The sequence below is a fragment of the Plectropomus leopardus genome, chromosome 7 (assembly GCF_026936395.1).
Source record: "Plectropomus leopardus strain MGB_pleo_1.0 chromosome 7, ASM2693639v1, whole genome shotgun sequence".
NCBI classification, from domain to species: Eukaryota; Metazoa; Chordata; class Actinopteri; order Perciformes; family Serranidae; genus Plectropomus; species Plectropomus leopardus.
Window position 1 is genome coordinate 19,397,841 of NC_142182.1, and position 27,155 is coordinate 19,424,995.

Below are 27,155 nucleotides of genomic sequence, written 5' to 3' on the forward strand. Positions count from 1 at the left end.
AACTGTCAAAAAGATCAACTGTCTTTTATTTTCATTTGAAATGTCAGTTTTTATTAATGCAGGTTAAATTAGTAGTAATGGTTACATGGCCAGCGGCAGGTTAAGTCCCCGTACAGGGACGTTAATAACTGACCTCCCACTGATTCAGTATGTACCTCCACAAACACACAGCGATACTAGCACTGAGCTATCACAAGAAGTCCCATCACTGAGTTAGCAGACAAGCCTGTGGTTCTGGTTTGATAGTGAGAGGTCAGAGTTGTTACAGAACAAACATCCAATAGCAGATTTTAAAAGATAATTTAAAACTGACAAACAGTGTGGTGCTGCTTCTTGATAGCCAGCAGGACTCGCTTTCCTTATTGTCAGCCCCGAACAGACAGTAATGAAACAAGATGGTGGTGTTGACCTCAGAGTAGAACTCGGTGTGTTTTAGCCTCCCAAAAGAAAAAAAAAACAACCCAGGACTTTCACTAGAGCGCCATCATAAAACAACAACAAAATAAATAACTTCAAGTGTAAACTGTATCTCTATTATCGTCAGTCAAGTTACATGTCAGATGTGATTAACAAAGTATCAATATTTTTTTAACACTGTTGAACAATTTGCAGCTGGGCAAACGAGACAAAATAAAAGTGTTCAGATTTTAAGAGATGTGCTTGATTGATTCTTTTTAACGAGAGGAAGAAGATTCTTCAAGTTGGGCACTAATGTATCGCTGCTGAACAGACTACAAAGTAACTTCCACAATGGAAGATCCAAGAGGAAAACTATCGCAGTATGAATCACAGTCAGGCCAGTGTATTCTGGGAAATGCAGTGCAGAAACTAGCTGATTTAAACAGAGCAACTGGAGCTGAGGATCAAAGTGTATCGTTGATTTTGGAAACTGTAATTCAGAAAACAATCTAACTTTTATCAGCAGATGGAGTTTGCCAAGAATTTCTTCTGAGCATTTCATGGACTTCTCATTATTGCTGACTCAAGAACTGTGGTGATGAAGATCATGTGATATATCGAAAGCTCCAGAACAGCTGCTAAATGTTGTTTCCAATGTCGAGTATGACCTTTCAACCCTCAAAGTTTTAAGCCAACATGGATGAGAAAATAAAAACTGACCATTTATAATACCACCAAAAGTGAATATCTGCTAAGGAAGATCATGTGATACGACCAAAAGCTCCAGAAAAGCTACTAAATGAACCTTACGATGAGATAGGGAAAATGTGGTGTTTGGCTCTCAGTCAAGCACATCTCTTGTCGTAAATATTGACCATGAATGCCTTGCTCGGACTGCTGCAGACACAAACAAAGAGCTGTAGAGGGACACACAGGCAGTGATGATCAATTAACTCTTCATCAAATAACAAAATAACAGGGCTCCAAACATATAGACATATACATTAAGACACACAAGTCTCATAAAAACACTTGGATGCATTCACACACTCGCATGCCTGGCAGGAGTACTATCTTCTTTTGTTTCTTCTTCAAATGTCACTGTCCTTCATTGCAACCCAAAGCAAAGTGCACGATGGCAACAAAATGTACAGTCCTTCAGTCAGATAAAATCGGCTCAGAGAGGGACAAACTTAACGCATTTAGATTCAAATGCAGCTTTCCTTGCGTAAATGCAGATTAGATGAGAAGTTCTTGTAGTGAATACACTGTAGCGGCTGCTTTGTAACGGAACATCGTCTGAAATGGGGAAAAGGACATGGGCGCTATTGTCCAACTACCAAATCACACTAAGATTTTCTATTGTAGCATTTAGTCAACTTCCTCCAAGGATTCAAAAAATTCTGGCCTTAATGATTAAAAGTAAGAAATACAAGATTTCTTGCCCTTTCTTTTGTTCGAAAGGACCAGTCTCTTATTTTGAAATCCATGAGAGGCAGTGAACCAAGCGCTCAGCTGAGAGATGAAAGCTACGGGATGATACAGCAGTTTAGGAGGGTTGATGAGTGTTGTTGGGAGCAGTTTGACCCTTCTCGTGGACCGGGTAGAGGTGAGGCAGGGCTCTGTCTCTCAGCCCTCCATCCCAAAGTCCTCTGTGAACTTCTTGACCTTCAGGAGATCTTCAGTGTTGACTGTGGGACGGGTGGTGGACAGAGAGCGCAGCATGTCCGACTGCAGAGGGGAAGGAGATTCCAGTCATTTACCGTTTGCATGGTATATATTCAATTCTCCGTCATGCAGGGTCAATGTTCACCAAACACTGGACTTATAGACACCTTACTGTGGATGATTTTATCATATAAACATGCTGCCCGATGGTGCTGTGCAACGTTTTGATGAGCAGTCTGGTATGATGTAATCAGGAGCACAGAGCAACACATTACACATCATTAGTACCACAGGGGTGCAAACTCATCAAGGGTGAAAAGGATAAGATGACAAGGATTGCATGTTTAAGCAGCCATAGTAAGGTATGTCAAAAAATACCTTGGTATAGTTTGTAGAAAAAAATGCAACAGTATAGCATGTAAAATAGAAATACCGCAATATAGTATGCAGAAAAAATGCCATCGTATAGTATATCAAAAAAAATTTCTTAGTATAGTATGTAAAACGAATACCATAGAATACTGTGGAAAAATGCTATAATACAGCATGTCGAAAAAAATGTCATAGTACAGTGTGTCAAAAAAAGCCATAGTATAGTATGTCAAAAATGTGTATGCTGTGTATAATGTGTCTACAAAAACAAAATTAGTATGCTTTTTTGAAAAATGCATTAGCATAGTCTGTCAAATAATGCAATTATATAGTATGTCAAAAAAATGTCATTGCATAACATAGTATAGTATGTTGAAATATGCCTTTCCATGGTAATATTAATATTGCCATATTAAATGTATAGAATAGCATGTTTAAACTGACATAATATAGTATGTCGAAAAAAATCCACAATACAGAACAGTGATTTTTACCAAAAGGAGACAAGTTTGCACCTCTGCTTGTCTAACTGTTACTGTCTGACACCACAATCTGCAGCACTGATCATTTCTGTTCGTTAAAATGTGTTTATCTCACCATGCAGACTATGGGCTCCAATAGCTTATCACTAGGCACATCCATCCAAGTCATCTCTATGGCTGCAGGGTCGCCAGGGGAACAAGGAGTCAACAGGTCGTCCACCATCACCTGGTTGTTGCTTCGGGATGGACCACGAACCTGCAGGAGTAAGAACAGGAAACAAAGCCCAGTCGTATGTGAACATTATTTTCATAACAAGTATTCAACTGATATGGGCTTTCAAAGATTTAACATGTTTTTTTTCCCCTGGATTTCTAGCGGTGTCACCTTTTTGAAGTGGGTGGCAGACTGGACCTTCCTAACGGGCTGCATGAGAGCGTCCCTGACTATGATGCTGATGTCTGCGCCAGAGTAACCGTCTGTCTTGTGGGCGAGCTGTCGCAAGTCGGCCTCGCTTAGGCTGTGTGGCGTGTTGCCCAGATGAAGTCGAAACATCTGGGCCCGAGCTGGCTCCTCCGGCAGAGGGATGTAGATACGTTTCTCAAATCTGACACACGACAGAGGACAAGATCCTATTCAATCACATATTCACCAGCTGTTTACAACACAGACAACAGAAACGCTGTGCCTGCAGGTTTCGCTCACTATGAAGACCTTAAAGAGCTTGTGAACACTGCAAGGAGCTGCATTTTGGAAAGTAACAACATGCTGCTGAGATATGAAGACTGAATATTTACCATACGCTACTACTATAAACACTACGACCAAGCTCCAGTTGCCTTGAACCATAATGTATTTAAATAGTGTGCAGCTACAGGGAAATTTCTTCTCTGACTCCTGAGAGGAATTTAGGTTGGAAAAAAAAGAAAAAGAGGAGTATTAAAGTGACCTCTGACCTTCTGCGGATGGCAGCGTCTAGCACCCAAGGGATGTTGGTGGCTCCCAGCACCAAAATACCATCGTTGTTGTTTCCCACACCTACAGAACCAGAGAGCTTCAGTCAGCTCAATATGAGCACTTTGTGCTTCTCTCTGTGTCGAAATGTTATGTAATAGCACATTTAAGGTGATTTTGTCGTTTTACATCGCTCCTTATCCCCATCTCATTTGTCTCACCCTGCATCTGGACCAAGAACTCTGTCTTGATGCGGCGAGCAGCCTCACTCTCGTTCTCATTCCTGGAGCCGCACAGCGAGTCCACCTCATCGATGAAGATGATTGAAGGTTTGTGCTGGCGAGCCAGGTCAAATAAGTTCTTCACCAGCCTGTGGTGCAAAGGGAGAGACGGAGGAAATGAGACCGAGAGAGAAAATATGGACAGCAGCACTTAAGGAGGCACAATCCATATTAGTGACGGTGAGCAACACAGGTGAAGCGTGTCCCTGACAAAAACTGAGAGCTGCCAGTCTGGACTGGAAATGGTTCTACTGGCAGCTCTCGGCATCTTACGTTGTGTTGGAGCAGTTTCAAAACTAGAATATGCTCTCTAGCCTCTGATATAACTGAAGATGAGTTAAGAAGCCAACTATTGTCATTCATTTGTATACAGTGCAGCACACAGGGGAAGGAAAAGTCTGGTGATTTCTGAGCTATTTCTGGATGTAAATTGATAGTGCACAAACACCCCAAGTGGTTACACTGGAGTCTGTTTTGTACTACTGGACCACAAAAACATGGGAGAATAGGGTCCAGGTTGAAAAATAACAAAGTTACTCTTTACATTCAGATTTTTCACGGTTTGCTGATGTTCATCTAAAAGGATGAAGGGTCAGGTTTTCTCTAAAATCACCTGATAAAATCAACATCAAACAGAAGTTATAAAGCCAGTCTGCTGCTTTTCTGTGCTACAATAAACTTGTCTTTCTCTGAGTAGAGTACGGCTTCAGACAACAGCCACCCCCCTGAGGAAGAGACGTACTTCTCACTCTCTCCCAGCCACTTGGACATAAGGTCTGAGGAGGAGACAGAGAAGAAGGTGGAGTTATTGGCCTCGGTGGCCACCGCCTTCGCCAGGTACGACTTCCCCGTCCCTGGAGGACCAAACAGCAGGATGCCTCTCCACGGAGTCCGCTTTCCTGAGAACACAAAAAACAGAGGTAATGTTAGTCTTATGATGTCAAACTGGGATACTGTCCAACAGGTAATGCTAACATAATATTTCACAGTTTGGCATTGATACAGAAGCAGGGCTTTAACTGAATATCTTCACAATTGATTCACCTTTTTCCTTTAAATCAATTTATGAAATAAAATCACACTGTGAGAAATGGCTATCAAATATTCCCAGAGATCAAACGGACATCCTCTGATCATTTCAGACTGTTTTGCATGTAACAAATAAAAGCAGCAAATCCTCACATTTGAGGGGTTAGATCTGGAGCGTGTTTGGCATTTTTCGATTAACAAATGAGAAATTTAATTGGCCTGACATCAGACAGAACTGTCATTAATTACACTCTGTGTCCATCCTCAGTCAGTCGACTCATACTCGGTGGTGCAGGCGGATCCAAAGGTCTGGACCACCGCCAAAACTGAATACCAAAACTGTTGCTTTTGCTGATTTACTGTTTTAGCTCCATATATTTAGGGTTCCCACACATTTACATGGAAAAACGTTTGCATTACGTTTCAAGGACCTATGATAAAATTTCCATGACCATTCTCAACATAATACACTGAACTCTAATTAATTATTATAGTATTATTATTATTGGAAAAAAGGACAACAAAATATAACTTGTTGATGCAAGATTAAGTCAAAAGCTACAGAAAATAAATTTGCCTTCATGCTGCATTAGGTGGAAGCTTATCTCCTAATGAGTGTAAAAATTAATTTGACTAAACACAACAAAATTCCATGATTTAGAAAAAAAACAAAGTAACAAGGACTTTACTTATGCCTGATGAAGGTTTAGTACCAAAATGTTGCACCTAAACAATGATTTTTGTAAGTTAGACAATGTGTGGGAGTTTTTCTTCAAGGATTTTCAAAATAAGATTTAGAAATTCAGTGACTTTTCCAGGTTTTCCATGCCTGTTGGCTCCCTGTATATATAGTATACTCTTCTTTATCACATTATTCTACACACGGGGGCAGCAGTAGCTCAGTCCAAAGGGAAGGTGGCTTTGGAATTGTAGGGTCACCAGTTCAAGTCCAACAGGACCAAGTATGATGGTGGACTGGTGACTGGAGAGATGCCAGTCTGCCTCCTTGGCTCTACCGAGGTACCCTTGAGCAAGGAGCCATTTGTATATCTCCTGTTTGTGCATGCCTCCCAATTTCAGGCCTGTGTGTGTGTGTGTGTGTGTAACATAAAACAACAGAGTGAGAAAATTAAATGTCCCTGTGGGATTATAAAGTATGTCTTCTTCTTCCAATCAGGGTGCCCACATGTTTTCGTTGACAAAATTTCAAATCAGTGCCATGACGTTTTAAGGATTTTTTTTTTTCTTGCCCAACTTGCCTGGTGTTTTTTCAAACACATCAGATTCAAAATCTTCTCAAAAATGATTTCAGCTCACTTGGTAAAATGAAGGGAGAACCCGAATGCAGGAGAAAATAAAGAAACATAAACGACAAAAAACAACGTCACACACGGGCGCATATCAGAGCTACGGTATGTCAAAAGTGTCGCAAAATAAATTTGCAGTTATGTTACATCACGTTAAAGGTAAGGTTGGAATGATAAGAGATTTTTCAACACAAGCACCTTCTCAGAAAATATCATGATTTCACATTTTACAGTGCTACACAGTTATTTTTAATTTAATGATCTGTGAAGGAATGAAAACATCTAATGATAACTAAAACCTGACATGTTTGTTTTCAATGAAAGTATGTGCAAGAAGTCTCCATTTAGAAAATATGTTAAGAAAAAAATATTCTCTGATTGCATTTCCCTTCCAATGCCATAGATTAGCTAATGTACACAGTACGATAACCATCAATTTTTATACAACGCTATACCTTGAAAACAGTATACAGCTGCAACTCTTGTTAACAGTTATCCACAAATTACTGACACAAATTCATGAACAAAATTCTATGACTTATCGTGAAATACAAATTATGTTCACTAATTCCTTGATTTTTCCAGGCCCAGAAAACATGATGGTTAAATTCGATGACTTTTCCAGGTTTTCCATGACCATGGAAACTTTCTAATGGCAATGTACATCTTTTAGTTTTAAGCACATCTAAAAAAAAATGAACCTCTGCCATAAAGCCTTGTTTTCGCTCTTAAATTCAGAATTAAAATACAGAATTAGAGCGGAAAAATCTCACAGTACCTGTAAAGAGGTGAGGGAATTTGATGGGCAGAATGACAGCTTCCTTCAGAGCTTCCTTAGCTCCCTCCAGTCCGGCCACATCGTTCCACCTCACATTGGGCTTCTCCATCACAATGGCACCTGGACACACAGGCAGAGCATGATCAAGATGGACAATGCAGATGGAAGAAACACTCTAGAAGTAATTGTACACCTGCAGCTCTCGCACAAACAAGACCTCAGACCAATTATGCAAAGTTACATTTGATCAAAATTTCTCATTACATTGACTTAGATGTGAAGATCTTCCCACAAAGCAGTGTGGTATGTGATTCAATTATACAAACTTATCCATCTTACTATTTACACTCACACACGTTAACTCACCCATAAGTTGCTCCTGTAGTTTCTTCTTCTCTGGATTTTCACCCTCGCTGTCACTATCACTCCTGGGCAGGACACAAACACAGAGGTTGACACAAACACCGTAAAGCCCACAGATTCAAACATGTTACCTGAGAGGGAAGATAGACCACATACTTGTCATTGCTTTGTGCCTCCTTGACAGGCTTCTTGCCCTGTTTGTCTTTATTTTTCAGATAGTCTTTAAGTTTCTCCGCTCTGTCCAGGTACTGCATGCACTTTGCTCGTATACTCTCCTTTGCCTTGTCGCTGTGGGCTTCATCTGAGGGAAAGATGAAATTACAAACAACAATGTGAGTGAAACCTTGCGGTGGACAGTAACAAAGTACACTGACTTAGGTACAGTTTTTGAGTATCCACACTTTCCTGGAATATTACTGTTTCTGGAGACTTATTACTTTGTCTCCACTACATCTGAAAGACAAATATTGCACTTTTGACTCAACTACATTTCGATGAAGGCTCTTGTTACTCCTTACATTTGCTTTGAAGTCAACAGGGGACTTTTGTTTACATTTCTCAAACGTAAAAGTCCATAAATTGTGTAGTTCTGCATGTGGATTGTTTGTGGAAGTGGTGTTAATGTACTGTAATGATTCATATCGTATTAAAAGTTTTCTGTTTGCCATGTACAAACTTCATCAAGGCCTACAAGAATTTGCTATCCAAACTGAGAGACTGTATCAAGGTATATAAACATATGCTTAATTCCAGATAAATATTTCAAACAAAATTGTCTGTGCTTGTGCTAGTTGCAGTTTTTGGATGGACAAGCACTGACTTGATTTTGCACGCACAGTTGTCGTACACTGTTAGAAATATTTTTACTTAGCATTTTCTCTTCATCTGTGGATCAGAATCAGAAATACTTTATTGATCCCCGGGGGGGAAATTGTGGACTCAACAATGACTTCTTTTTTTCAACAAGTACTCCAGATAATACTCGAGTAAGATTTGACCAGGAGTATCTACACTTTGACTTAAGTAACACAGTTGTGTACTTAATCCACCAATGGTGAAACCCACAACTGTTCATACCAACAGAGGGGTGTTACATTAAATCAACCACCTCCCAGGTAGCAGTACTCACATTTGATGGCGTGGAGGAAATATTCCACAGCATGCTGGTACAGTCGCAAGGCCTCCTCATAATTCTTTGCCTTGTCTTCCTCTGTGGCTTTGGTCACAAGATCAATCGCTTTCTGCAACAGATGCAGAGAAATACAGCCAGAGGACACATGTAAAATGGATTGGGGGTGGAGACACAATTAAGGCAGGGAAGAGTACTCATCCTGACATCAGCCTGCACGTCAACATTGGAGCTTCAACCAAAACAAGCAAAAGTTATACAATTATCATAATATGTTACACAATGTAATCCTATCAGTTTGTCTGATTATATTACAAAGTTCACTGCGATATTCCTAAAGGCAAAAACCAGTCAAAAAAAGCATTAAAATGTTAATTTTTCCATATTAACTGTGTGCGAGCAGGAGCTACAGCCAAGCTAACGGTATAAACAATCTCCAGCTACCGCTAGTTAGCAATCCATACATTAATAACCAATACCCGCTGATCTAATTGTTTATAGTATGTCGTTAACTAACGTTAGATCTTGTTAATGGTAGCGCTATGTTCAAGACAATGTTATATTTGGGCTGTTTGCAGGCTCAGTTAACCAAACTGTCTTGCTCACAACATTAGCAGGCTTTACTGTCAGCTGTTTTGTTAGCAGGTTAGCTTGCGTTCCGTTATGTCCAGTTGTAACAAGCTAACGGCGGCTAGCTAAGAGTAGCCTACCTGCAATGTTGACGTTGTCATTTCATCTCAGTTTTGCGCTCTCCTCCCAAATTTCTATCCTCTGATCCAACCCAAAGGCGGATATGTGAAGAAATCAGCTCGTTAACGTCCCTGTGTTGTGAGGGGACGGGTTGTTCTTGACATGACAAAACAGTAGCTAATACGTTAGCTAGGTAGCTGATATTACAGCTCTGCTTCGACTCAACAAAAACTGCCACAGACGCTGCGTCTAACGGGGCACCGAGATAACTTCCGGTTAAAACTTTCAAAATATAATGACAAGCATGTAGCCTGAAAATCACAGAATAAACACATTCACTGCCTAACTGGGAATACTTTATGGTTAGGATCTACATATATCAAAAATAATCCAATTAATTAATTTGGTTTAAATCAGTTAAATTAAAACAAAAGTAAGTTTTTAAGTAGGTACGTTTTTTTTCAAAGTAATTTATTTAGTTAAAAATATTATCGAAATAAAAGTTGTTGATTTACGATTTTTACTAATATTTTCCAGTTAAACCTAACCCTTATTTCTCGACTGTATTGATACAGTCGACACATACATTCGGTATTTTTAAAGTAAACATTGTATTATACACACACACACACACACACACACACACAATATTATACATTATAATATTTCATAATATAGCAAATTGATACAATTTCATAACAAACAAATGCAGAGGAAATAAAGAAACATTGAGAATAAAGACTTTCAGGTTTTGCTAAAAATCTGAAATTTTATTGAAATGTCTAAAAGAATCTACCAGTTTATGCCAATTTAAAGTTGACAAGTTTTACATTTTTAAATCATTGTCAAGTATATTTTAAAATTAGTAGTTCTAAAAATATATATGTAGGGTAGGCTTTGAAAGCCAAATTACTTTATGTATATAATATCATATAATAATAATAATAATAATAATAAGAAGAAGAAGAAGAAGAAGAAGAAGAAGAAGAAGAAGAAGAAGAAGAAGAAGAAGAAGAAGAAAAGGTTTAGATATTTTTCATCACCTGGAAATTTGGATTTTTAAAAATGTGTAAAATAGGTCTATCTAATTTTGTTAGTGTGCCATCTTTTTAAAAGTATATTTGTAAGTCAAACCAAAGAGGTGACATAAAAACAACAACACATGTTCAATCGTCTCTCCTTCACAATTACAAAAAGTGCTTCTTTCATTCACATTTGGGAAAACAACAGATATTAGCTCTATCTGGGTATAGTACCTGTGCACAATCTCAAATAAAAACTCATTGACTCTATTTGGAATTATGTAATTATGAGAAAACAAAAATATAGTGTTTCGTTGTTAATCCAATCTAACAGCCTGGCAGTGGTGAAGTGGTAGATGATTCAGGGGGGCTAAACTGTTGCTGCCATCACCCCGGGCCTGTGGCCATTTTGCTGTTATAGCAGTAGTACTCCCATTATTGAAAAAGACACATGCCCAGCACAAGACAGGGAATATACATCAAAAATACTGAGATAAACAGTCAATATATAAAATTAAATGTAAATATTGTCTATATAATAAATATACACGAAAACTTCCACAACAAACCACACAATATCTTTATTGTAATTTGTAACAGTTTTATTGGTAGGTATTTACATTTGAGATTATTACATTTCTATCATACATTGTATACTGTATCTTGGAAGGAAGTCTAAAATACTTTGCATATGACAGGTCGTTGCAGCAGCACTTTATCCTGTTGTGACTTTTCAGTTCAATGATTGTGTTGGACGCAAGCTGCCACGAATATCACCTTTGGTTCAAAAACCCCTTCTTTGAAGCATTGCTTTGCATAGACAGGATAGCCACGATTTCAGAACATAAAAAGATGAAAACTAATAATTACCTGGAAGACGAAGAGAGGTGTACATTCACAGATTTAAGAGGGTTTTATGGGTTAGTGCATCAAGCTCAGAGAGGGACGGCCTGTAGCTAGTTGAAGGGTGACCAACTTAAGACAATCAGATCTGTGCAGTGAGTTAGAGTAACATCATTGACATGAAAAGTGTGGTGAGTAAGTAGGATGATGGAGTGCAAAATGGGAACAAGACTTTATGTTGAGCCAGATATAGCTTGAACCTCCCTCAAATGCGTGATGTTTTAATGAAAGTCTGTCTCTCCTTTAACAGCCTATTAACTATCTTGAGAAAGTTGTAAAGCTATAATAACTGTAGACATTTTCCCTCACATAAGAGAGCCAAAAAAAAGTTGATCAAGCCATCACAAGGACATCAGAGTCCAAAACAGAGTAAAGGTCATTCAGACTGGTGATTGTGTCCCTTATCCGAGGACAGAGGGGATATCTTGTTCTCCTGTGTTGCACGCTCAGTGGACACAATGGTACATTGTTTGAGCTCCACAAGAACACAGAAGCTCTACTGAAGGGAAGGCTCACTTTAGCAACATGTACCATGATCCCACTGACGGTTATGAAAATGTGTTAATTACAGTCATGTTGAACTCATAAACGAGTCAAGTCTCAACACAGGCACTGGACTGAACAGAGGGACTGAAGGGAAGATTGTAACTAAATTCGTTAACTGACTCAGCCCACCTTAATTTGGGTGACTTTTGATTTGTTTTCTTCTGATAATGTTTCTTAAAAGTGTTTAAAGTCCATTCTTGATCGTGGGTACTGCAGTTTCAACTGCATCTCCTCAAGTCCTCATCACTGGTTGCGGTTTTGCTCAGATGTCAACACGTGACCTCACACTGCATTTTTCAAACAGCACGGCCTTAACCAACACCATCAGCAGCTCATCAGCATCAGGGCCCAAATTTATCAAACTGTTAAAAGTGAGATTTTGGACTTCAGTGAAAGATAAAAGTAAAAATCTTTCACTTGTACTTATATACTTATTATACTTATACGTATTAAATATTCTCCACAGGTCTCATAAGTTGGTTAAAAGTGAATCCCACACAGCTGGGGGACAGAACCAGAGCAGCACGCACCTTTTGGACTGAGCTGCACATGAATGATACAGAACAGAGTTCATTCAGCCTGTTTGCATTTTCTTATGTTGTCAGAGGTGAAAACAACACAAATAAAGCTGGAATTTCTTTGGTGTGATACTATATTTTCCTCTCATTTGTTTTCTCTGATGTTTTTCATTTTCCAGCAACAAAATGTATGTCCTGCTCATGTTCCTTTTAATTATGTTCACTACCCTTTCATCCCATTAATATACTGTAAATATTTTTAACTGTCACTAATTTCACATTAATTGCTACTGGAGATGTTAATCATATTAGACAAATAAGATGTTACATACGTTTTTGCTGAAAATAATACTGTATCATTGAGTACATTTTAATGAGTAAACAGTATCAAAGAAAAAATGATTTTTTGTTTGATCTGTGCATGTAATCAGTGATCAGTAATGTGATCACTTGAAAGCTGATTTTAAAGATTCTGCACAAAGAATCTCTTGATAACTGTGACTTAACACTTACACCCAATGGTGGAAAGAACAAAGTATATTTACGTATAGTATATTTTTTTAAGCACTGTACTTACGTACAGTTTTGAAGTACTTGTAGTTAACTTGAGTATTTCCAAGTTATGCTCCTTTATACTTCATACTATACTCTATACTCCACTTCATCTGAGAGTGAAATATTGTACTTTTTAATCCATTACATATAACTTATGTTACTAGTTACTTTGCGAATTCAGATTTTTAATACAAAATATAAATCATGTAATAAATTGTGATGTATTATTATAGATTAAACTACCCAGCAGTACATAAAGTATTTAAAGTGGGCTCTGCCTTTGCGAGCTGCAACATTAAAGCAATGAATGCATTAATTCCATAATAAATATAACCAAATAATATAATATCTCTTTCTCTCTGTTTCCACGCAACAAACAAGCACTATGGAAGGACTGGATCCATATTTTATCCTAAATTATGATCAGATCATTTATATCATATCTAATATATCCTTTATACCTCTCATAATAGAGTATTTACTGTGTTTTCTTGCTAGATTTGCACGCGGCTCTGGGAAAAAATGGACCAGACGCTGCAACTATCGCTACAGATTATGTCAGCTCGAGGCTGCGGTGCATCCTGTGTGTGTGTGTGTGTGTGTTTGTGTGTTTGTGTGTGTGTGTGTGTGTGTGTGTGTGTGTGGACCGGGCGTTACTCCACTATATCTTTACCTTGCAATTAGCAGTATGCTGCTCTGAATGCCGTATGCAGAGCCTTTAATAACAAAGCTTAGGTCACGTGATGACAGCTGAGCATCTCCATGAGACCATGAAATGTGGCTGAAAGCTCCCAAAGAAAGCAAGTCAGTGGACCTTGAGTAAAAATAATTTTCTCAAACTCGACACTGAAATGGAAAGAAAAGAGCACAAAAACATGAAGAACATAAAGTGTACAGTAACTTCTCTACTGCTCGAGTTCACAGGAGGTGAGACGTATTTGACCATCGCAGTTCGGATTATTCAAATACAATGGTGCTTCTGTCATGTGGCGGCCCACCTTGGAACGAGCCTGTTAAACAGCCAGAGAATCGCTGCTGTGGGAACAGTAACAAGAGACCAGTAATCTCAAGCAAAGTGGAATGAGATGATGGCGACACTGAGACGGAAACTGTGTAGTAGTGTAGGCCAAGAAGGGGAGGTAACATGTCATATATCATCATCTGATACAGAGGTCAATGTCAGGAAGTCATGCTATCATGAGTATACACATACAAAAACAAAGTAACATGGCTTACACTATAAGAGTAATACTATTGCTTGCACATGTCGAAAGCTTAAAATTCTCTTATTGTGTGAAATAAAAAAAAGGAAACGTTACAAAGAGTGTCTTTGACTACATGTGGAAAGGCACAGTTGGCGATCCTGATTACAACAGTAGTTTGGGATAATGTGCTAAAAGGTGGGTCTGTCAGACAGCAGGCACACTATCAAGCCAACAGAAGCGCGTAGTATAGACACACAGACACAGACACAGACAAAGACAGACAGACAGACAGACAGACAGACAGACAGACAGACAGACACACACACACACACACACACACACACACACACACACACACACACACACACACACACACACACACACACACACACACACAAACCTTGCTTCATTCACATAATCTCATCTTAGTTAACTGCATTCTGACTCTTTCACTCACACAAAAAATGAACAAATACATTAAAAAGAGCCCAAAGTACATTAGAAAGGCTGTCACGGAATGATAGGCAAAGAGTAAAAACAGGGAGCATTTACCGATCTGTGCTTGGCTGTGTATTAGTTGTCTGAAAATCCTTCCTTTCCTTAGCAGATTTCGGTAACACCTTGCTTGAAGTGCACTCACAATAAGCACATGACTGCATCTTCGCTCATTCTTTTAAACATCACATCAGATCATCATAATTAAATTTAATACATTATCACATGGAATGTTATGAGATTGTTAATAGCTTTTTTTTTTTTTTTTTTTTTGCATTTTGTAACTGTCCCCTAACACCTCACGACTTCAAGCAAAGTGCCACTTCCTTTCACCTGACCTCACGATAAAAATGATCACAAGGTGAGGTTGGAAGCGAAGGCACAATTTTGAGACAATCGACAACATGACTTGTGGGTTAAATCTTCCCTGCAGCTTTAGCTGTGAATGAAGAAACTGGAAAAAAATACAAATCAACCACCAGTATGCGCATTTTGGGAGTGTTTCCCCCTCTCCTCATCGTGCCTGGGCCCGTCCTCTCGTCTCTGCTGCTGCTGTTGGTTGTTTCACGTCAGCAGGCCCATGCGAGTGAGCTTGGCAGACAGGAAGGAGTGGAGGACAAACACAACCGGCTTTGGACCAGAGTGGAGGTCAAATACCTGGAGGATGCAGCGAGGAAGTGAGAAGGAAGGAGAAAAACAGCAGGGGAGATGAAACAGGAACTACATCAGGAATCAAAGATAGGATGAAACTCTTGTAAATATGACAGACTTATATTAAATGAAATCCAGATAATTATCAGTACACTAGAATACATCAGCAGTTCTCAATCAGGGGACCTTGAGTGACCTCTAGGGCGTTCCCAGGAATAGTTTATTTTCACTACGTAATTCACTATAGAAGTGAAACCAATGTGAGTGAGTCATGAAAGTGACAATTTTGATCACAGTTGCCACTTCCTCTACGGTTAGAATTTTTATCATATCCAAAAACCAAATGATTTTCAGATGGAGGTCTCTGCAGAGAGATCTTATCAAATGGATGTTTTCGTGACCAAACATGTATCAGTTCAAGGTTACTTAACAGGAACACGGTTGAGAACCACTGCATTAAATCCACTTTTTTGAGTTGGTAAATTATATTATTTTAACTGTCACTTTAGGGGGTTCATGGTTTTGGTTTGAGCTGTATTTCATTTTTCAACAAGCCAATTTGGGTGTATTAGGTTTTATTTTCACTTCTGATTAGCAGCTCTTTTTTTGAAAAGCCTTCTTTTGTTGGATTTATTTATTTAATTTAAACAGCACTCACAAGCTTTGTAGTTTTGCCTCCTGTTTTGTTGGTCAATTCAATCCTAATTTTCTTTGTTAAAAAATCCCTCCTCTAGATAGAGTTATTCTGTCTTTTTTTCAGTTTAGTTTAGTTTCGATAGTTTCTAGAGTGATTTTGCCTGTTTCAGTCTAGTTTTTATTGTTTCATGCTGAAATGATCCATCTGCTCTCTGGCAGGAGTATAAAATGCTAAGTCATGCGACAGCATATCAAGTATCACAGTATGTCTTTGTTCCCACGGCCTTGACTCACCATTTCTCCCTCTGGACCCCCAAAGTCAAGGTAGAGGTTGCGTATTCCATCATCGGCCGACATTTTGAGCTTCTCGTACGGGTATCTGTAAAGCACGGCGCCCCCCGTAGGGTCTGCCGGCTCCCTCGTCACAGTGAAGCCCTTCTCATAATGCAGTGTCAGTCGAACATCCTGTCTGTTCAACGTGCAACCTGGAAGAGAAAAGAGCTTCAGAATAGCAGGGAAGCAGGCCTGAGAAAAATGTCTCAGTGGCAAAGTGTGGGTGGAAGGTGAGAAACATGTGTTCTACATGTTTACACATCTGCATGAGATGTTGTTAACTTCCTTCACTATTTGTCAGCTGAATAATAACTTCCTCAGACGGAGTTAATCTGAATTAAACCTGGATGGGATGTTCCTCTCTGCTGCAGTCCAATGGACAAGTGTGTCTTTTATATAAAAGTCCTGCAGGATGCAGCTTTAACTGTGACGTCACTTGATCTGAAAGCATGTGTATTACTGTAACTCGACTGACTTCAATGTTCCTGTACAACTATAGAAGGACAGGGAAAAGAGAAAATTTAAAAAAAGAGGCTGATTCTTTCCAGTGCTGTGTCTGCAGCCAACTATTGTTCTGCACAGAGTGGAAACATTCCCCTCTGCTGGCTCCCACTTCTGCTTTTCCTGCACAGAGCTGCTCTCTCTGAGCTGCTGCACACTGCGAGCAAGCCAGCTGCTGTCAGGCGCTTCCTGTCACAGCCAAAGCACTTTGGAATTTAAAGGCCTTAGTGCATGAAAATATTTTATATGTGTTTCCTTGGGGGAAAAAATCATGTACAAGCGTTACATGAGGTATATTTTCTCTAGAAAAGTAACTTCCACTTGACAATCACCTATTAGCATAATGGCTTTGTGTACTAAAGTGAACCCACATCCTCTGGTTTATGGTGTGCTTACTGACTCTACCACACTGCTGCTAACCTGTCTGCAGTGACACAAAGCGCACACACAGTATAAAACAAACGCATTCATCAATATGTGCACATGAGCCCTGCATGCCCGAGGTGCTCAATCCACTCTGCAGCACTGTTTGAGGTTGAAGTGTTGTGTTGTATTGCACTATGTAATGAATTGTTTCCTGTGGACAACCTGGGATGACCTCAAATCTAAATCAAGACGTATTATTAGATTTATATTTTGTTATTGATAACAATAACTGTAGCATTAAAAATCTTTTTCTGTATTCTGAATTTCTTTTAACATTTTGGCTCACATCCGGTACATTTTTCTTGTTAAATTACAGCATGACTAGTTAAAGATACTGGGTTGTTTGATGAGTTACTTGAACATCTGGTCAGATGTCATTAAAGGTGGAAAAATTAAGATTCTTTACTTTCAACCACAAGAAATGATTTTTTTTAAGCCTACTTGCTAAAAGCAACACTGACAGCACTTTTTAAGTACAGCGCCATGTTTGCCAAACAGTAAAAATCTCTGGGAATCCACACTCCCGACCAGCTGCTCCTCTCATGCATCGATCTGATCTGATCTGGTCTGATCTGAAGGGATCAACAGATCAATGATCCATTCTGCAAGTGCAAAAAGGAAAAAAAGAGCTCATGGAGAGCTCTGCCTGCCTGCCTGTCTTCACCGACCAGAAAAACCTCTGAATTTAGAGAGAGGACAAAAAAAATGCCGCCACACATTCACTCTCATTCTGTGGAAAAAACAGATATTTTGTACTAAAATGCAGTAAATATAGTTGCATTTCACCACAGACTGTCCATAGCTGTTACAGCTGTTGTTTGTAGGCAGCTTCAAACTCTTGTTCTACAACGTAACACAAGCTGTACATTAAAAGTGTCACATTTCAGAACAACCCTGTGTTTGTGTAAAACCTTGTTTCAGCCTCAGGACTACTTGGGAAGACCCGTGTCCATACTTTTGATACTGACTTTAAACATTTTCTTCAGACTAATCACCTGTTAAACACACACACTCACCGATGGAGACTTCTTTGATGAGCTCAGCGGCAGCATGTGCACCCTGCACGAGGGCCCGCGTCCACGAGGACAGATCCCAGTGGGTCTCCACTCGAAAGATGTGGGACTCGATGCCCCGTCCTGTGCCCGTCCGCGTGGCGAACACTAGGTCTGAACCCTGCGCAGGAGAACCGCGGGCGCTGCCAGAGTGAACCAGTCTGGAGGGAGAAACATGAAAATACAGACACATGTAACAGTCTCAAAGACCACCCACACAGATAATCTGCATTGGAAAGACTGCTAATTGAAATTGCTTAGCTTTTCTTAAGCTGTTTAAAGTTGGCGAGGAGTCCTGGTCTCTGAAGTGACTGACCCACAACTTTGTCAGTCAGTTTTATTTATAGAGTCAGTTTTATTTATAGAGCACAGCAATAAACTTTGTCTGGTCTATTTAGTTAAATTTCCTAAATAGTTAGAACTGGGTGTTGTTTTTTTTTTTTACAGGTGAGGTTCTCAGCTTGTAAAAACCTCTCACCAACACTAAACAGGTTACCAATGAACTGGGAATTATTTTTCACTTTGACTGTACTGTGGGAAATTGTAAACTTCCAGGTACTTACCATACATTACTGGAATATATGTTGACAGGAGATGGAAAGTACCAAACTAAAAGCCAGCTAAAACCTTTTGAAACCTTTTTTCCCCTTGACAGTAATCTGATGCGCTGTTGAATATTTGCTGATACCTTGCAGAGAATCAACAGCGGACTTGCAAAAATGTTCATATGTAAGGGATTAATGTCTGATCTGTTTTCTCTTTCTGATTTTTATCTGTCATAAAGCATGATGTGAGATGCTTTCTGACTAAAAGCTGAAACTGAAAGATTTGAGCATTCTGGTTTCAGACGAGTGCATTTGCTATCTGATGTCTTTACCTTGTGGCTAGCAGTGGGTGTGTAAGCAGAGGCATGGACCAGGACTCTCTGCTCCACGGCACCGATTCGAAAAGCAGGATGTCCTTTTCTGTCAGCGCCATGACCACCGGTTTGTACTGCTGCCGTCCACCTTCCAACTGGACCTTAGTAAGACAGTCAGAAGATGTCAGTGCTTATTGGTTAAACCGATGCATAACAACAAGTAAAAATTCCAAATGACATTTTTACGAAATTATTTTGTTCAGTAATTTACAGTCATTATATGATTAGGTTTACTGCAAAAGGAAGCAACATTTTCAGTTTCCACGACCACCTGCATAAAAGAGCCTTTCTGTAATTTTCTGAAAAGGGTGTATTTTTTTTAAAGGAAACCTTTGCATCGTTAGAAAATTAAGCAGACGTGTTTTCTATTTCCACACGTAATAATAATAATAATAATAATAATAATAATAATAATAATAATAATAATAATAATGAGGATAATAATAATGATGATAATAACAATAATAATAATAATACATATTATTTGTTAAGAATTATATTAACAATGACTTTATGGAAGTACAGCTGCAACAATTGTTGGTTTATCAATCAGTCAATTACAGAAAAATAATAGCCAATTATTTTGATAAACATTTAAGTCTTTTTCTATTTTTTAAAATGATTTTGAGATGGGGGGTGTTATTTTCAATTTTGTTTATAATTTTCTTTTCACATGTGGTGGAAACTTATAGTTATCGTTATTCACTGCTTATTTTAACATATACCATACACTACACTATATTTTATTTGTCTTGACTTGTGCTAAATTATTGACATATTTTAGGTCACTATATCAGGTTGGGTTACCCCAGCTTTATCCTGAGACAAGAACATCTAAAGTTCTGTTTATTGATCAAACATGTTGTCATGGTGTTTCGATCAGATGATTTTAGAGAATAGGAGAATGTCTGTTTTGATTGGTATGTGAAAGACGGCCTGCCCCTATGAGAAAGTTATATTAATATCTGTCAAATGTGGCATGCTTCAGTTGCTTTGCAAACCATCTCAGGTCTTTGATTAAAGATCTTTATATTTCGTATGACTTTGCCTCTGAGAAGTTTCATTTTGAGTCAAAAAATTCACCACACGTTTTTTGTGTTTCCTTTTTAACTTTGAGTTTGGGGTGATTTATTCAATGTTTTATTTTGAAGTTTGGAGTGTTTTTTCTACTTTTTTTCTAATAGGGTACAAGTATAATGATGTAGTCTGACATATAAACTACTACAGGATTTGGGGTAGAGCTGTAGAAATGTAGTTTGACAGCGAACAGATATAGTTCTGGTGATTAACTGCGTAAAAACAGTGGATTTGGGTACAGGTGTAGTGATTCAGTTTGACAAGATACAGGTGTTGTGATGTAGTTGAGCAGGTACAGGCAGAGTAAAGTGATCTGACAGCTAAAGTTACACTGATGTAGTTTAGTGAGGGGCATGGAGTACAGGTGTGGGGATGTAGTTTAACAGTGTACAGGGATACTGATGGAGTTTGACAATGTGCAGCTGCAGAGTTAAGTAGCTCACCCTGACAGTCCGACCTGATTTTTGATTGCATTGTGGTAAAAATAGGGCAGCGTGTGCTCGTCTGAGTCATGGCTCGGTGACTGGAGTGTTGGTGGAGTTACAGTGCAAAGCGACGGCATTAGACCAGACATGTGCTCTTGAGTGAAACTGCGGTGAGTAGGTGGGCTTCACAGGAAATAGTGTAATGCAACGGAAACTTGCATTAGACTGTTTCCTGTTTGAGCCCGGTCAAGACAAACACAGCCAGGCATCCATACAGTCAACATGACCTTGAATGAACACTTCATCAAAGTGAAAAGAATTGAGAGTAGCCCTTTTCAATGGATATGTTTAAATTTAGGACTAAAGCTAATTCAAGAAAACACACTCTTCCTGTGTGGTGCTGCAGAGCAGAAATGCCAGAGTTCATGTGTAAAATCTGCATATGTGCAGTGATTAAGGAGTCACTGTAAGAAAACTAAACTGAAAACCACTCAAACCATTTCCTTTTGAGAGAAATGTTACAACAAAACATTTATCTAACTAACATTTATGACATTTGTAACATGATCGAAAATGCACCATATTGTAACACTGCCATCAAAGCATGTGCTGATAAATAATGCTTTAATACAGTGTGATTATCTTTGTCAAATGATACTTGGATATGTAAAGAATCTTAAAATGTAATGATACAATAATTCACTGATTTCAGCCAATTATTTCTTTTAATTGTATTTAAATGTGACACATTAAAAAAAAAAGGGGGGGGGGGGGTTGAAGCTAAAGATGCCTTTTTGTCAGAAACTTCCTATCCTCTTAATTAAAGTATAGATAGCTACAGATAGTATAGACAGATATTATGTATAGATAGATAGTATAGCTACAGATACACTGTGTTTTGGCATTTGTCACTTTAAAAGGAATAGTTCCATGTTTTGGTAAATATGCTTATTTACTTTCTTGCCGCGCCATAGATGAAAATATTGTCTTGAGTAACCGGGTCATGATTTCTGGAAAGATATATTGCTGTTGAGTTTTTAAATATGTGTTTTTGGCGCATTTAGCACCACAAGCCGATATCTCCAACACTCGGCAACTCACACCAAAACAATCTAGACTGATATAACAGCACTAAAGATAAGAGGTCAGTGTACAGACATTAGAGTGCTTTTCATCTTTTCATCAACTGTTCAGCAAAAAAGCCAATAAGTGTATTTCTGAAAATGTCAAACTATCCCTTTGAACAATGAACATCGTGGCCAATGCCAGCTGAAAATGAGAACCTTGCATCCTGCATGTTTTGTTTATTTTTCATTGCTGATAAAAAAAAAAAAAAATCAAAAGACAGAGAGGAATAGAGACAAAAGATGCAATAAGAGATTTGTTGTCTTTGGAGTTTAACAAATGCAAATATTTTGCCAACCTGCAAGCATCCAAAATGAACCCAGTTGTTAAAGACCAACCACAGTTTTGGGTGGATCAGTGAATAGCTTTCCAACTAAAAATATCCGGTACAATAGGCAGTTTTGCAGCTATTGGAAGGCTTGTTTCTTCAATAATAGTACATGACAGGCTGAGCATGTGCTTGTACTGGATGATCTGAGATGAAATTGAAATAGATATACTGGAATCTTCGAATACGAATACGAAAAATACTGCTTTCGTTCTTTCAACAAACAGTTTATTCATGTAGTGTAGTGTATTTATGTAGTTATTTGCTATATTATTATTATGTTCGAGTGCGATTCCATTTGTTATTCTTGTTTTTATCCTGTTTGATGAGGCTGCATTGGATCTAATGTTAAGATTAGCAATAAGCCCTGAGCATCTGCAAAGGATTATCACCTGTATAAGACAGCATGCAGCTGTTAAAGTAAACAAACCTAAATATACCTGTTCAGCCAACCAGCCGATGTGTTTAAGATGGGGGTGTGTGGAGGTCGAAGACGAGGCCCCTAGGTAAGCGTTGATGTGAGCGAGGGTGTGTGGCAGCAGAGCGGCAATGTTGGTGTGGACGGCAGTGAACCAGGAGTTGGCGGTGGGGCCGTCTTTAGAGCGCAGCACCACCGTGTGTTGGCCATCTGGGGAATGGAGCTCCAGAAGTCTGAATGGGACAAAGGAAATGAAAGAACTGTATTAGGCTTCATAGAGAAAATAATGTAAACTGTTCATGGAAAAGAAGATAAACCACAGTTTTTTAAGAAGGATTTTTTTTTTTTTTTGGTGGGGGGCATACTTTAATTGAAAACACATTTTATTCTTTGAGATATACTCCAAACACGCTATGATATATATAATTATCCAAAGAAATTCATCCATGTCCTTGACCAAATGAGAAAATTATGGCATATTCAAACTTGACAGGTTAATGATAATTTTGGGGCATAAAAACAGGATGGGGTGCCAGATATTTTTTTCAGAAGTTACTAAGAAATTTGCAAAATAACATGAGGCCAGTTGCAGCTGCCCCGCACAGGTCAGTGCATGTTTTTAGGATTTGAGAATATTGGGGGCTTAGCTCTGATCTGTAGGGGGCCCGAGGGGGTTCCTCCTCTGACACTTTTTTATAAAAAATAAAAAAAGGTCTCTTTCGATGTTTGTTTGTTATGTACTCTGGCACCTTATCAAAAAAAAAAAAAACATCCAGTATGAATCAGTGTGGATTGGAAAATTGTCGGCGGACCACCTAGCTCCCTATTATGGGCCAGATTTGGCCTGTGGATTGTAAATTGAGTATCAATACGAGGAGTGGACAGTATGGCCCTGAAATGATATCAGAATGTTTCAGAGTATTTTTGTGATAAATATATTCTTGATGATATGACACAATACTGGAAAATAGAATATATTAGTATCATTTTCAAGAACATACAATTGGAAGTTGGAATATTGCCATCGTATCGATGAGATTTATTTATTTTTTAATCATATCAACAATCATACCTGTATTATCGAGAACATTATGATATGGCACACCCCTAATTACTACTGTTCATGCTCCGTTGAGCTAATTTCCTGTCAAAAAAAAGGAGTAATATTTTTTTTAAAAAATTGTTTTTTTTAATTTTTCATTTTTATGAATTTAAACACTGCTATTGTTTTTCTTTTTTTATTGAATTAGTAGATATTGCCATCAGTGCTTGCATCATGCTTTGTGTTAAATATTACGTCTATTAATGACCATGAGCATCATCACTTCAGCCTCTACCCTATATCTATTTATGTGTTGGCAAATTTGTGTCATGAAAAGTCATGCTGCATTAGCTACGAGCATTCCCTGTTTTAACTGTAACCATGGATGTTCAGAAACAAAGAACCCAAAGTCAAATAATCTGTGTTCAATCTGCATGATGTGTACATCAAAACCCCCCCCAAAAATTTAACATATTAACAAAACAGTGACGGCATATTAAAAATGAAACCAAACTTAAGTTACAGATGACAGATGAACAATATATTTAGTTTGACATACTGCTACTGGGCAGTAACTAGTTAATTTATTGAGACCAACCTGTTTCGGAAATATTTGCAAAGATGAAATTCAAAGTTAATGTCTTTCTATCACAATGTGCTCATGTCTTTCAGTTCGGATCATTATCTCTTACACAACAAACATTCCTATCTAATGAACAGAAGATCAACATAGGAAAAAAACACACACCCAGTGGAAAAACACACGCACACGCCCAGCTACACCTAAACTCCTACACACTCAGCTAGTTCTCTCCTACAAACGCACAAACATCGAGGGGTTTCACATCATACCTGTTCTCCAGATCTGGCATGGTGAGGTTCCTGCTGATGAAGCACATCTTCAGGCTTATGACCTTTCTGTCTTTGGAGGAGGAGGAGCTGCTGTGTTTGGGCGACCCGGAGTCCTCGCTGCCACTGTAGCTGGGTGACTGCGGGCGGACGCCGTCCCACGGTAGGTCAGCCACCAGGGACGGCTTCTTGAAGAGCGGAGAAACCTCGCGGATGTACTTCACTGTGGAGCAACAAAGAAGAGGATATACATCACTTCAAATACAAGGCTGATACCAGGTAGCATGATTTAGTGGCACTCAGCCACTCAGTTTCCACAATTTTCGAGACTATTTAACCATACAGAGAGTAGAATCTCAGGGGTATTTAATACCAAAGCTTTTTTTAATTGTTTTTGTAAAGTAGTGAAATTAAAGACACTTTGACCTGTACTGAATACTACATTTGATGTTGGTAGCTTCAAACTGTAAGCAGCTATTCTTATTTTTTGCCACTTGGGTGCAGTGCAACAAGTTGAAAATAGAAAATTAAAGGTTTGCTATGCAGGAATTGTCAGTTGCAGTTTGTAAACATACTCGCCAGCTCAAATGAAAATTAAAGCCAACCCCCAGATTCACTCTCATGGTGAAACAAGCTTGGTCCACTTGCCCTTTCACCTCACTATATTTGTATTTTGTGTGATTTCTGTAGCTTCATCTTGTATGCATGCTGCTTCTACCTGATTGCTACCCGCTTATATGTAACTCATATTTAACTTGGTAAAAGAATTGTTGAGATTTAGAATCACCTGATCAAGAGGGCAGCATAAACATCATTACAACAATAAACCAGACAAATACAGATATCACACCCAAAAAATAAGAAAGCATAAACATTAACATGTACAATGGTCTAAAACTATTTTTTGTGATAATTGGAGCAGCAGTCACATTGACCAGGAGTGCTTTTTTTTGTCGATTCTTAAAAATTGACTTAAATTCCCAGATAGTCATCAGCTCCGACAGTTTCAGGTCATTCTTTAAAGTATTCCAAGAGGAGGGACAAGCATATTCAAAAGACACAGACTTGGGCGCTGTGCCCGGTAATGTCCCAAACACAGCAAAATAAGAAGAAAATAAAGTCAGAGTAAAGTCAGAAAATACACTTCTGCTGGGTTCCCAGTGATGACTGGGATTTCTTACTTTTGCATGAGCCTATAGATTATTTTTGAGAAAAATCCTCCATGGTTTGTCTTACAATATCACCTTATTGAGCGTTTAGACCGTTTCATTGCTTGTCTTTTGCTACAGCAACAGATTATTAATTTATTTATTTCCTGTCAGCTACCAAGGAAACTACTGCGACAGGAAACACACTTGGACCCACGTAGAGTGTTAACGTTGTCAGATTTGAAACTGTCTATATGACTAATGAGTTAGTGAGAAGCTGATTATTCTCATGTTTTTTTGGTCTGTTTTGGTCTTCACATTCTCCTAAATGCTCCACAACGTCTACCAGCTAACTGCTAACGTTATCCGTTTTCTGATCTTTGCGTGAGGTGGTTTTATCTTCACAGTTCTTAAGCCTATAATCCAAATATCTTTTTCATCTTTTTTGTAGATGAACCAAAACAAGGACTGTAAAAACACAGAAGAATAAATGCTCTGTGGGTTCCATCTGTAAAGTTGCACAATGCGCTGTAACCAACTGGTGTATTTTCTTAGATGCATGTAACCAAATAAAAAAAGAGAGGATTACTCTCAGAAATGTATCATTCAATACGTTTACTTGTTTGTTTGTCTGGGATTATAAACAAAACATGTTTGTTTTCTATGTAGGTTATACACTGTGAGTCACTCCTTTGCATTACACATCATTTGTTCTGTTAGTAGAAAAAAATTGAATATTGCAGCTTTAAAATACAAATTCTGGCTATATAAAAAACCCTTCTTCTGTGGTGAAATATTTCTGGAAGAATCAGTGTTGCTAATACCAATAACCCTAAAAAAAGTAGTAGATTAATCAGTGGGAAGAAATTTAATTCACAACTATTTTGCGAATTGATTAAATCATTAAGAAAAAAACACCAAACATTCTCTCTTTCCAGATTACCAGATACGTAGTTTTGTTGCTTTCCTTGTTTTATATCGTTAAGAAGAAGATCTATTTGATGCATCATTTTTAAATGGACTCTCAAAATGCCTGTGTGAAGCGTCATGCATACTTTGATATTGCTGACACTTTGAGCACTGACCATTTATGTCATTGCAAACAGAGGAGCGGCATCATTGTTTCTTGCCTTGAGTGGCAAAAAAGCATGCGCGGGCCCTGCATGCAGCAGGTCTCTGACAAACACTAGCTGAATCCCTGAATCACAGCTCCAATCTATCCATAACATATAACATCAAACGTCCAATAATCTATCCCCTGCTATGTCTTCACATAGAGGAACAAGGGCCAAACATAATTCTCTTTGACCTTTCCTACATACAACAATCCCTCTGAAATTAAGCAAAAATATTTCACTCGACTTCTTATCATAATAAAATAAACACGTCAGTTTGCTTTAGTTTGGCAGGGACAGCTGTAGAATATCTGCAGGTCTCGAGGAAATGGTGTGTTGATAGTTTGACCATCTGTGGGATTCCACCCAATAACACCCCGTCATTCAGGATATATGGTGCGGCCAGCCATAAACCA

General features: G+C 38.5%; 2 protein-coding genes and 1 long non-coding RNA gene across 3 annotated transcripts in view; 1 reads left to right on the top strand and 2 right to left on the bottom strand.

Moving 5' to 3' along the window:
• Positions 1-23: 23 nt before the first annotated feature.
• LOC121949892 (vacuolar protein sorting-associated protein 4A) lies at positions 24-9,708 on the bottom strand. Its single transcript, XM_042495724.2, has 11 exons — positions 9,471-9,708; positions 8,761-8,872; positions 7,788-7,932; positions 7,635-7,696; positions 7,269-7,388; positions 4,897-5,053; positions 4,095-4,243; positions 3,876-3,957; positions 3,307-3,526; positions 3,037-3,177; positions 24-2,130 (listed from the first exon to the last, which is right to left on the bottom strand). Exons 1-11 carry the CDS (start codon positions 9,489-9,491, stop codon positions 2,029-2,031), a joined length of 1,311 nt encoding a protein of 436 aa, XP_042351658.1. The 5' UTR covers positions 9,492-9,708; the 3' UTR covers positions 24-2,028.
• Positions 9,709-11,052: 1,344 nt separating this feature from the next.
• The window catches only part of sntb2 (syntrophin, beta 2), a 33,604-nt gene continuing 17,501 nt past the window's right edge, over positions 11,053-27,155 (bottom strand). The window contains exons 2-7 of the mRNA XM_042495810.2: positions 24,480-24,699; positions 22,608-22,818; positions 19,171-19,313; positions 18,258-18,454; positions 16,276-16,466; positions 11,053-15,351 (exon numbers count right to left, since the gene is read on the bottom strand). Of these exons, the coding sequence (XP_042351744.1) occupies positions 15,259-15,351; positions 16,276-16,466; positions 18,258-18,454; positions 19,171-19,313; positions 22,608-22,818; positions 24,480-24,699 (1,055 nt within the window). The 3' untranslated portion in view covers positions 11,053-15,258. The remainder of the gene's footprint in view (positions 15,352-16,275; positions 16,467-18,257; positions 18,455-19,170; positions 19,314-22,607; positions 22,819-24,479; positions 24,700-27,155) is intronic.
• LOC148189176 (uncharacterized) lies at positions 24,621-26,226 on the top strand. The gene is made up of 2 exons (XR_015777000.1): positions 24,621-24,755; positions 26,076-26,226. It is a non-coding gene; the product is annotated as an uncharacterized LOC148189176 (long non-coding RNA).